Source organism: Mytilus edulis, chromosome 9 (assembly GCF_963676685.1).
Source record: "Mytilus edulis chromosome 9, xbMytEdul2.2, whole genome shotgun sequence".
NCBI lineage: Eukaryota > Metazoa > Mollusca > Bivalvia > Mytilida > Mytilidae > Mytilus > Mytilus edulis.
In genome coordinates this window covers 74,170,709-74,182,998 of record NC_092352.1, presented here as the reverse complement: position 1 = coordinate 74,182,998, position 12,290 = coordinate 74,170,709, and the positions used below count along the sequence as shown (strand labels likewise).

The 12,290-nt window shown below is 30.4% G+C and overlaps 1 protein-coding gene across 2 annotated transcripts in view; it reads right to left on the bottom strand.

Annotated features, from left to right (window-relative positions):
- Positions 1–3,755: 3,755 nt before the first annotated feature.
- The window catches only part of LOC139489016 (phosphatidylinositol 3,4,5-trisphosphate 3-phosphatase and dual-specificity protein phosphatase PTEN-like), a 39,755-nt gene continuing 31,220 nt past the window's right edge, over positions 3,756–12,290 (bottom strand). For both annotated transcript variants that reach the window (XM_071275054.1, XM_071275052.1), the window contains 2 exons: positions 9,818–10,009; positions 3,756–8,748 (listed from right to left, as the gene is read on the bottom strand). In XM_071275054.1, coding sequence (XP_071131155.1) covers positions 8,344–8,748; positions 9,818–10,009 — 597 coding nt within the window. In that variant the 3' untranslated portion in view covers positions 3,756–8,343. The remainder of the gene's footprint in view (positions 8,749–9,817; positions 10,010–12,290) is intronic.

The window sequence follows — 12,290 nt, the reverse complement described above, 5'->3', positions numbered from 1 at the left end:
TTACCGTGTGCAGTATGAAGTGTGGATTTTACTGAAGCAAAAGACAACCGATTTTTTCAAAAAGAGGAGGAAATTGATATAAAAACAATGACAGATTCATATTCTCTTCAATTTGATGGAACAGGTTCATTTGAGGGATTTTGGATGCAGTTTTCAATTTATGCAGAACGTAATTGCTGGGACAATTATGACAAGGTTTGTTATTTTTTAATTGCATTGAGGAACCAAGCGTTAGAATACTCAGCACACTTGCCTATTGATATTCGTACTAATATTGAGAAACTGTATTCTTCTATGAAATGGCGATTTGGGGATAATGAAACACCCGGGATGTGCCGACTTAGACTGAGAAATGTGTCAAAATCGGAAGATGAATCTATTCAGGAATATGTTTGTAGAGTTGAGATTATGGTAAGGAAATCGTTTCCTGGAATAGACAATAATTTGTTGGTAAAGCTCACTACAGAATATGCTTTATCGGGATATACTGATTCCAGCGTAGCGTTGAATGTAATGATTAAGCAACCTGTCAACATTGGCGAGATTATAGAGGAAATGTATTGGCAGGAACTTTGTAAAGAGACTTTTCGTAAAGATACAGGGAATTCAAAACAACATGAAAATTTAAACAGTGACTTTTGTAAAAGAACGTGTGAAACCACGGATTTGCATTGTGTTTCGTCCATTAAGAAAGTGAGGACTTCTGTGAAGAAAATAAAGTGTTCAAAATGCAAAGAGAGAGGACATGTTAGACGGACATGCCCTAAAATAAAATTAATAGACCTGGTGACTGTTGGAAATCGTTTGAGGAAATGTATAAACAAACCAGAGATGAGAGACAAAGAACTGACATCTGGCAATATATTTAGTAAGGAATTGTGTTGTGCTAATGTAAAACGTTTGAAAGCATGTACTAAGAAATTCAAAATTCTTGATTCTAAACAGTCAGCCAATAGAATTAGGAGACATGGAGTTTGTTGTTTGTAGTATTACGATTATTATACATACGTGGTCTGATGAACTGTTATTTATTTCGAGGACGAAATTGTTTTAAAAAGGAGGGCAGTGTTGTGAACATTATTTCTAAACAACGTTGTACAGTTTCCCGGATTTTGCAAGCTGATGACGTTGATGAGTACTTTTGTTTTGGAGACGTTAGACACGGGGTGTGGTGAAGTAAGGACACGAAAAGAAAGGATTTTATAGTATGCTGTATTGAAGTGGTTTATAGAATATAGAGCTCCAGTGATTTAATACATCGGTCTGGCTTGTTATTATTCGTATATATTCAAATGAGCAATCCTTGGACATACTCTTAACTTTTCCGTCAGAAGAACTGTTCCATAGCATAGCATATATTTACGGACTTTATTCAGATTACTATTAAGTATTCAGGAACTGTGACATTTTATACCGATTTGTGATCATAATTTTATATGTGTTAATTAAATCATCATTTTCTACAACTTTCTCCGTTATCTCAAATATTTGTAGCTGAACATTATAATTCTATTTTTGATATTTGTTTATGAAAAGAATCCACCGCTCGGACATTCCTCTTTTCATAACACCACCCCTTCTTAATAAAATTGACCCCTTTTTTTTTGCAATATACTATCCTGTTGAATATTAACCCCCCAAAATGAAGTAATTAGTCCCCCCCTAACAAATTTTTATTTACCCCCCCCCCCCCCCCCATTTTTTTCAACTCCCCCTTATTCCCCAAAAAAAATCATTCCCTCATGATATTGTCATAATCTCAATTCAAATTTCGAATAAAGTTTGCAACCATAATTACCCTTGGCTAAAATTAATTAATATAAATTAATAGTAACTTTTAAAAATAAATTGACAGCTAATAAGCTCAAGACAATCATCATTTCTAAATACATTATTTACAAGCAGTGTAAGGGAGGTAATCAAACATCGTTTTAAATTGGGTTTGGATTGCCTCCCTTAGACTACTTTTAAATTCTCTGAATTGTCCTATAACCAGAAAAAAAATGTTCCCCCCCCTTTTTGCCTCTAATTCCTAAATGGTTTGAGCCATAACTCCCCCCCCCCCCCCCCTTTCTAAGTGAATCCTAACCATCCCTTTGCCCTTTGTTCTATGGAAACTTGTGGTATAATTTCAGAGAGATTCATACTCTGAAACACAAGTTATTGTCTGGAAACTACAAAAAAATGCTTATTTGTGCCCTTTTTTTGGCCCCCAATTCCTAAACAGTTGAGACCATAACCCCAAAAATCAATCCCAACCTTCCTTTAGTGGTTATAACCCTTGTATTAAAATTTTATTAATTTCTATTTGCTCATACTAAAGTTATTATCCAGAAACCATTCATCTTTGGACAATGATGACAAAGAAAAAAGATATGATACCAATATACGACCAAAATTTTTCAAATAAAAATCAGTTGCAAAAAGTCTTAACTCATCAGATGTTCTTTATGCAAATCTCTCCAGCGTTGGACCACACTTAAATAATAGAGGATTGACAAAAAATGAAAGTGATACACACTTAGTTGAACAGGCTTTTGTTATCTATAAACTAGAAATAGTATACTTTATCGCTATTTTGTGCATTTTTCTTTTGATCTTTTTTTTGTGATAATTTTCATATCATGCTTCTCGCTTGAGATGGAAAAATTATCGCTAGAAACTAAGGACACGCGGCGTTGCTAACGAAATTGACATGAAATTGACAACGTCGTCATAGGTAAATTAGCGATAAACAGATTATCATTGGTCATCTCAACTCGATTGCTTTTCTCACTTTCGCTGTACCAGCTCAAGCGAGAAAATCAATCTCGTTGAGATGATCAACGATAATCTATAAATATATATAATTAACAAGGCCCAGCTATGAGCAAAACAATAATTAAAGAACCTAAGTGAGCAAGCTCACAAAACTCAAACCCTAATGTCTTTCTAGCCGAAGCGGGTCACACGGACGAACTGATCGAAACATTATGCTCATAAGTGGGGCATACAAAGTTTTCCTAATCGTACAGGATAGACTTCTAAAAAGCTGAATGTTCTATGGTATCTTACTCATATGAAAAAAAAACCTAACAATATTTGGCATATACATGCATTAGAATTTTGTGCCTGTTCATACTCAAGCCTTCTGCAATAATTTTAATCTTCTTCAATATCAATAACCCTGACATTTTACTCTTACTCAATAAGGATCTCCATGACAACAAATTCTGGTTTGGTTCCATACCAAATTTGAGTTTAAAGATTAATCATCCAGAACCCCTGTTTTGGCATTCATTCATTTAGTTTTTTGTTATATTACCTGAGACCTTGAGTTTCCTCTCAGTTTATTCAACCATATATCCAAGTGGTTTTAAAGATACCCCTTTTCTGGAATAATATTGGTTTATTTTTGTATCTACAAAGTTAACCTTATTAATCAATGACAAGCTAATTTCAAAATAGAAAAGGAATTTTCTTCTCCTTATATATTTGTGTCATTCGGTTGTTGTTTCATTGACATTTGCTTAAAAATTTGAGATTTTGATTTTGTCATTTAGTTAGGAACTTTCTGCTTTGAATTTTCCTTTAGTTCAGTATTTTTGAAGTTTTGGAGTTTCATCACTTATTTTCCCATTTTTGAGAAACGTTGTATAGTATTTTTTTATCTTTGTTTGCCCTGATTTTACCGATCTCTCTATAACTTTTGAGTTTCAATTTACTACCTCCATTAGGCAGAAAAAAATAATATAAACAACACAACAAAACTTTCATTTTTCTTTTAAACAGCATTTTATGAGGCAATAATAACAAACAGTCATACAAAATTCTTCCATAAAAATATCTCTACCATTCAAAGGCTAAACTTTGTAACATCTATATACACAACCATACAATATAGTACAAAGTGTTACTATAGAAACCATATAGGGCTGTTCCATTTAAGTATACAGGAAACACAGGTCAGAGGATATTCCTTATTGCTGTGTAAATTGTAATGGGACTGCAATTATATTTAAGTATTTAAGGAGGATACCAAACACTGACTAAAATATATATTGCTTGTTTAATTTTCATAACATTTTGACAAAATATTCACTTTAACTTTTTGACATAAATATTAATAGTTTTAGAAGTTGAACAGCTTAATTTGCAGGAATAATTTAATGAGATTTAAACACTAATTTTGATCATTTAGAAGCATGATTTCTCTTAACTTTAAGAATGTGATTAAAACGTTCAGCTGACTTTTGAAGAGTAACCTCCCCTTAAGTGTTCTGTTACCCCTCTATATGTTGTGTTTGAATCTAATTAGTTGTGAGTAATATTTTAAAATGCTTGCATCATGATTTGATTGGATGATAATTTATTGAACAACGAATATATAAAGAATGATACAGTGATATTTTTTTTGGTGAATATGAAATTAATTTCCCCACAATTCTTAAGATTTCTACAGGGAGATATCTCAATCATGCGAAATGGTAAATTAAAAAGAAGGATTTTTTAACTTAATGAATTCTTTCAAACATGCAATGCAACTTTGACAAAGCTCAAAATGTTTAATAATAGAATGGTCCCAAATTTAGCTGTTAAAACGGTGCTCAAGCCCAATGTGAAACAACTGAATGAAGGATATGTCAAAAAGATTTCGTTCTATCTATGTAAACATGTTAGCTTCCCTTTGCCACTATATCATATGATCTAACATATAAAATATATATTTGATGAGTGAACAGTATTCCATTACTTTGATAGCATATCTAAGGGGAGATAACTTACCTACCCTGAGATTTCATTGTAAAAAACATAAAACAGAGATTTAACAATGTTAATAACAATCAATGTTAACAATGGCCCTATGATCTCTTTAAATGAGGTTTAAACAAATAGGCAAAACTTTTGGCAGACTGTTCCTGAAATAAAAATATTGGATTATGCAACTTTCAAAATTTGCGAAAGAAAAAGTGTTTAAATTCTTGGGTCAAAAAACAATTATGTGTGGGTTTCTTTTTAGTGTTATTTTTTGTCACAATCAGTTCAGATATCATACATACCACTTTTGGTAATGTTTTGGATCAATTCAGTAACAATTTTGATGAAATAAGTTAGTGGAAAAAAAATTCATATGCTGGTAAAAGTTTTTAAAAGAAATCCCTATAAAAGCTTATGGATTAGTACTAAAAAATTGGGTTGGTCTAGAAACCCTGTACATGCACTACCATTTCTTTAATTTTGTCCTAATTGAAATCTTGAATCTCATGTTATACATAAAAATAATTAGTTTTGAAACACTTCTTGTATCATTTTCCCTTTCAAATTGAAATAAATCGTACTAGTACAAATACTGGTACCCTAACATAAGTTTTTATGATTGTTGAATATGATTAAAATTTTGATGTTTACAAAAATAACAAAATTAGTTAACAATATGAAAGAATCATAAAAAAATATACTTATCTATTTCTACCATAACATTAAGCCATTTTCTTATAATTAAATAGATGCAAAATAATCTCTTTCATATGAATTAAACAAAAAATCGTTATATTTTTTTTTTTTTTATTACCCTGATTAAATAAATAAAATGGGCTGAGAGTTGAGCTCATAATTTTGTATTCTATCTACTAACTGGAACTGATCCTGTAACATAGTTCTGAATTATCAAAAGAAACAAACACCATACACAATATTCTAATTAAAACTAAAATAAGAGGAACAATAGAGAGACATAAAATATTATGTCCGAGTTCAATTAGTAATATCTGCTTCTATTTAATTTAGAAAATATGAAGATAAAATAAGGATAAATATTAATAAATTGGTCAGTCAATGTTTTGCTATAAATAGAAACCTTAAAATTCAGTTTGTTAAACAAAACAGTAATGAATACATAATTTGAACCATGAAATAGAGGTCAAGGTCAGGTGTCATCTTTCAGACAGACAAGTATACATTAACAATGATTTAAAAGACAAATTGGCCTATTATAAAGTTATTGACTTAATAACATGAGTTGATCAATGTAAAATGAAAATAATTTTTTGTTATATTGACCTAATTATAAAAACTTCACTGTTATTCTAAAAAGTTAACAAACCAGTTACATGTTTGTAATTTGCAATTTCTAAATGCCTATGTATCCTTCAACAGAATTCATTCAATCTGTGTAACTTAGATAAGAATGCACCTATAAAATTTGTTGACACAAATGTTCAGTGATTTGTAAGAGTTATCTCCCATTACCTATATGATGAAGATGGCAGATTTAACATTGACTGTATATCTCTATTTCATTAAGTAGGAATATAACATCTATTCAAACTTTTGGCAATTATGATCTCATACTGGAGTTTAAGGAAAACATGAATAAAAAAAAAACACATTTGTGACTTGTACAAATAATCATATTGAAACTTTTACACTTTTGTATAAACTAATCCCAACGTGTAGATTTTCACAAATTTTTTTTTTATCAGAAATTCACTCCTATGGGGTACTTTTTTAGGCAGTTCCAACTTATGATATGAAAATCTTTAATAACAAAAACATGCAATATTGCATATAAACTATATTTTGATTTAATATGACCCTTGCTCTTTTTTTTAAGTACAGGTCTGGCTGAGAATCAGTCAAATTTGAACAGATAAGAAATCCCCCTTCCCCCAAAAAAATAACCCCCAAATAATGAAGCAAATATTTGATCTTACACTGTAATTGTTGGTCTTTTAATTTTAATAACAGAACCTAGGAATGTGAGATAAGTTTGATATGATATAAAATGTATTTTTTCTCAGTCATCTCCTTAATTAAATAACAATGCACTCTACTTTTATTAATTATCAAATCAACAAATATCATAAATTTTTACTTATTTGCTGTGAATTCAAATCAATGCAAATTATCGCCAAAATTTTACAATGTCCTAATTCTTCAACAAACAAGTACTTAAAATAATTTCAAATAAAAATTCAACACAAGAAAACAGATTGTGAACACATAAAAATATTGCATGCACAAAAGCTGGAAAAAAAGCAAATTTCACAAAGAAGCAAAAATATATACAATGTACAGATAGTCCTATCTTATGAAATTCCTCTTTTATCTTAAAAGTGCTGTTCCAAAAGGAGATCCTCAGTGCTTTAGATGTACATGCAAATATATTTCTATGGGTGGTTGAGAGTAGGACATACTTCAGCCGTTTGAAAAATGTACCCTGAAAGACCCCCCCCCCCCCTTTTCCCCCTTCAAATGAAAAATCTTGAAGGTCTTCAATATCAAGTTATATTTTGAACTTCTTTATATTTTTTTATTTGAAGCGTTGAAAATAATGATCACAACTAAAAGAGGTGATTTCAACATTTTCAAGAAACATTATATAAACCAAAGTATAAAATATTCAAATTTAATCTAAAAACAGTAGTCAGTAGTTTGATTTTCAAGATATCTCTAAAAATGACAGAACATGCATTCAATAAATTAGGTTTCAAATTTCTCAACTTTATAAAAAAATAATACACAGGAAAAGCATACAAATTTGAAAACTGTACTCTTTCAAAGATAAAAAAAAATTACACTACACAGCAATTTTGTATCCTATTGTTCTACAGGAAGGATTCGCCTTTCACTTTCCATGTAGTCAAGTGACATACAACACTGTTTAAAAAAAGTATACAAAAAACAATTTTTTTTTTAGTGTCTCCAAAACATTTCTTAAATTTGTCAAAAAAGACAATGAAAATTAAGGATTCAACTCAAGTCTTTCATAAAGGAAAATTTTTCCCGTCTCTATTTTTTTTCTCAGCCTGATCGATTAACAAAGGTTTGATTTTCTTCATTATTGGTTCATAAAAATCAATCTGAGATAACAAATGAATGAAAATTGACAAACAAATTATAAGCACTAATTATTTTATAATCTGTAAAATTTTATACTTACACATTCATATTACAAATAAATTCTTAAGATTTTAAAAATTGTTTTTTGAGATCAGAAATTTAGAGATGATAGATAAAAATAAATTAATTAAGGCTAGTCTATGTTACGGTAAATTTAGTAAACAAGAGAAATCTATTAAGCCTATTTCATACTGCAACATAACAGGTAGAATTTATTGTTAAATTGAAAAAGCCTTGAAAGATATACAAAACTATACAGAAAGACTTCAAGTAAAGAATTTCTGTTTGGCTATTCATTATAATGACCTTACTGATGAAAAACAAAATGCTGAGCATAAATGTAACAATTAATGGCTATGTAACAATGGGAGAAAATATGACAAAAAACTCAACAACAACATAATGTGGGATTTTATAATGTTTTGACGAAAAATGATAAATTTTATAAAAATAGATAATTTATCAAACAGCAGTCGTTTCTAGATCATTCCATTCTTCTTCATCGTCCGTGTCTGACAAATCCTCCTCGGGAAAGTCTGTGTCACTATTTGCCTCACTACTTAATTGGTCACTACTGCCCTCCCCGTTAGACGGCAACATGAATTTTGGTCGTTCATGAGTCATGTGACTAGGTGATCGCGTCCGTGTTATCACAGGCGACTGATTTTCTCGTCGAGAGTTAAGTGTCAGTGCCGTTATAGAATGTGGCATCCCGTCCACACTATGGTCCGAGTGATTTGTAGTGGAGTTTTTATCACATATTTGTTCTAATGTTTTTGATCGGTGTCGTAATCCTTGCTGATCGGGGACTTTTAATGAGGAGTTATATAATCCACAATTTTCAGGATTGGTGAAATGAAGTTTGACCTACAAAATATATAAATCATTTAGACATGTAATTATATTAATTCTCCTTGAATTCTGGGGTAAAAATCCAGGATAGTTTATGAATCTAATAAATGTTTTAAAAACATTAACTGCAGACTGTATGTAAGTTAACTGGAAGAAAAAACTAAGTCCATTTATAAGTAAAATACAGATACACAGGTACAAAACACATTAGCAAAATTTCCTTCTAGATTCTAGCTTTTGATCATAAACAAGCTTCTGTCAAAGTTTGGTACAAATCCAAAATAGAATAAGAAAGTTATTAAAATTTTTAAAAATTCAACCACAGAGTGAATGTGTTGTTTCCTGGCAGAAAATCTAAGTCCATTTAAAAGTAAAATACGTAAAAAATGGATTTATCTTTTTACAAAAATTTACTTCTGGATACTATCTGATGATCATAAACAAGCTCCTAGCTGTCCAAGTTTAGTACAAACCCTGGATAATTTAAGAAAGTTATTAAAATTTTAAAAACTTTAACTGCGGAGTGAATGTAAAGTTTCTGGGCAGAAAAACTAAGTCCATTTATAAATAAGTAAAATACGGAAAAAATGGAATTTTATTTTTACAAAATTTACTGCTGGATACTATCATGACTATCTTATGATCATAAACAAATTTCTGTCCAAGTTTGGTAGAAATCCAGTATACTTTAAAAAAAGTTATTAAAATTTCAAAAACTTAACCACAGAGTGAATATTTGTGGACGACACCATCGACAGAATGTAGAATCGCTATATCTTGCTTTTTCGACTAAAGTCGAAGGCTCTACACTAAATCAGTCTCCTGGTAAATTTCTTGGTTTGATGTTATAATAGCATGAATTTCATATTCAAACTTGGAGCACAGCAAGATCAGTTTTAAATTAGAATTTTTCTATACAAGAAATATATCTACCTAATTCAAGCTATTATTGTATGGATTTGTAAGAAATAGACCTACATAGAAATTAGGACTAAAATAATATGATTCTTTTTAATGTACTGATTCATTCTATGTATAAAATGACACCTTTTGGTCTTTCCATCTTCACAACATTAGGACCTACCTGGAAATTAGGACTAAATAACTTGTGAGCCTTATCTTTATTAGCTTTGTCAAGTTCACACTTAGGAATAGTCACTGTGTAATAATTACTGGATCCTGGCACCTCTCCAGCCCAAGATTTCCGACCATTTTCTTTTGGCTTGTCGTCTGCTTCCACAAAAAATGTGTTTAACCAAAATTGAAACATTTTATCCTGGAAAAAAAAGGTTAGGAATTTACTCTGTTATAATCTTAAATAAATGTTCTTAAATTTGTTGATATGTTTACTTCAAAGTCACCATGGCAACTTAGCTGATCTTTGCAGGGCATTTGTTGAAAGTGGTGGCCATCTTGAATTTTCTATCAATATTGAAATGTTGTCTAATGATTTTTCTCCATAGCAAAACTGTGCAAATAAAATCAGCCTTTGTCTTTGGAATGAGTTAAAACTACTTTTTCTATGTTGTTTTTTCGTGTGTTCTGTTTTCAACTTATTCATGCAAACTATACTTTGAACTGGTTGTACAAAAAATACCCATTAAATAATTTCGCAGTGTCTTAACATATTCAAATTCATTGAACAAACATACCAAGCCAGAAATTATAGCCATTAAGGTCTGTTTTAAGTAAGACATAGCTTGCTATGGTATATACATGAGATAGGTTTTGCTCATTGTTGATACCCCAAGAATATAACTGAATAAATCAACAGTACATTTTCTACTAGGACTACCAGGTACTCTAATATGGCTTCTTTTAAAAGAAAAGTCTCCATCTAGCTTCATCACATAAAACATATCATAATATACTTGACAAAAATGACAATTTTAATGGAATAAAATATTTCTGAGCGAAAATCTAAATTTCAATTACATACTGCAGAAACATTACCACTAAGCTTTTAATTCATGTTGAACAACGGTAAGCAAAAACCAGGATCTTAGCATAAACATTAAACTCAAAATGAAGCCATGCATTTGATTGGACACATTCATATTTCAAAAGCCTATAAAGAGGAACACACTTTCATTCTAATCCTTCAAATTTCAACCTTAAAATCAACTTATTGACACAATGTACTAATATTCGCAAGAAACACAACAGTTTTCATATCTTAATAATATACGGAATAATTAACAAATAAATGGAAAACAAACAACAACCTATAAACTATATAAAATTTACTAGCTGTATTTATACTATAATACTATATTGAAAGTTTCATATAAACATTTAAATTCTGAATTTAAACTCTTCATAGAAACATGTACATTTGTACCAAGCTTAAAATTTTGTACGGCAGACATGTTTCATCTTCAAAAGACTCATCGGTGACGCTCAAATAAAATAGTATAAAAGGCCAAATAAAGTAAAAATGTGAAGAGTAATATTTAAATTCTATGAAAGGATAATTTTACGGAAGTGTTGTGTTCCTTTAATGAGCAGTATATGATTGCCAATATCAGTTCATACACATATTGACAAAATTACTTATATCAAAGATATCATTCTATTTTTTTGATTAGTGTAAAGCTGTCATTGTCCTCAATCTAAACTTTATAGTTTTATGTCTGTGAGTGTCACGATAGAAGGTATGACCAGCTACTTTCAAGTTTTAGTAAATAAACTCATCATAGATACCACGACTAAATTTTGTATATACACCAGACGCACGTTTCGTCTACAAAAGACTCATCAGTGACGCTCCAAAGTTTTAAAAGCAACCATTATCTTTGTCAGAAGAAGCTGAAAAGCTTTGGGGAACAAATTAATTTAGGTCCTTAGTTAAAGACAAGCAGTTTGATGTCCAACAGCTACCCTGAACTTTAACCCCTCAACTATAAGTCCCAAAGAATTTGCATTTCTAAAAGTAAACATTACCATAATTAAGAGTTCAAGAAATATCCATCTGATTTTTTTTTGAAAAATTTCACAGTAAATATACTGTACAACAGTTTTAATAGATATATAGAAAATCAGTACCACATCATGGAATCTCAGAAAAGAAACTGAAGATTTAGGTACAAGGAAAATAAGCTAAACTCATCTAGAGATGATTTTTTTGTTTTGTATCAAGCTTATATGCTTTTCTATCTTAATAATCCTTTCAAATTTGGATGATCTTAGATTGGTTGTAAACTTATTTGGTCCAATAGGAATGTCTAACAGTTCATAGTTCATATAACTAAATTAATTTATGTTACACTATTGGTTGAAAATCCATTTTTTTAGATGTTGTCAACCAATTAAAAGTTCAGGTATGAGCTTCTGCAAAAAAGTACCAAAATTATGAAATGATATATTCCTATCACTTTTACAACCAGGTGCTCGCAGGGCGCAGCTTTATACGACCGCAGAGGTCGAACCCTGAACAGTTGGGGCAAGTATGGACAAAACATTCAAGCTTGATTTAGCTCTGAATTTGGATTGTGATCAAATTTTTGACATTATATAGGTTTTTTACACAAAAGAAATGTCAAGATCTTACAAATCAA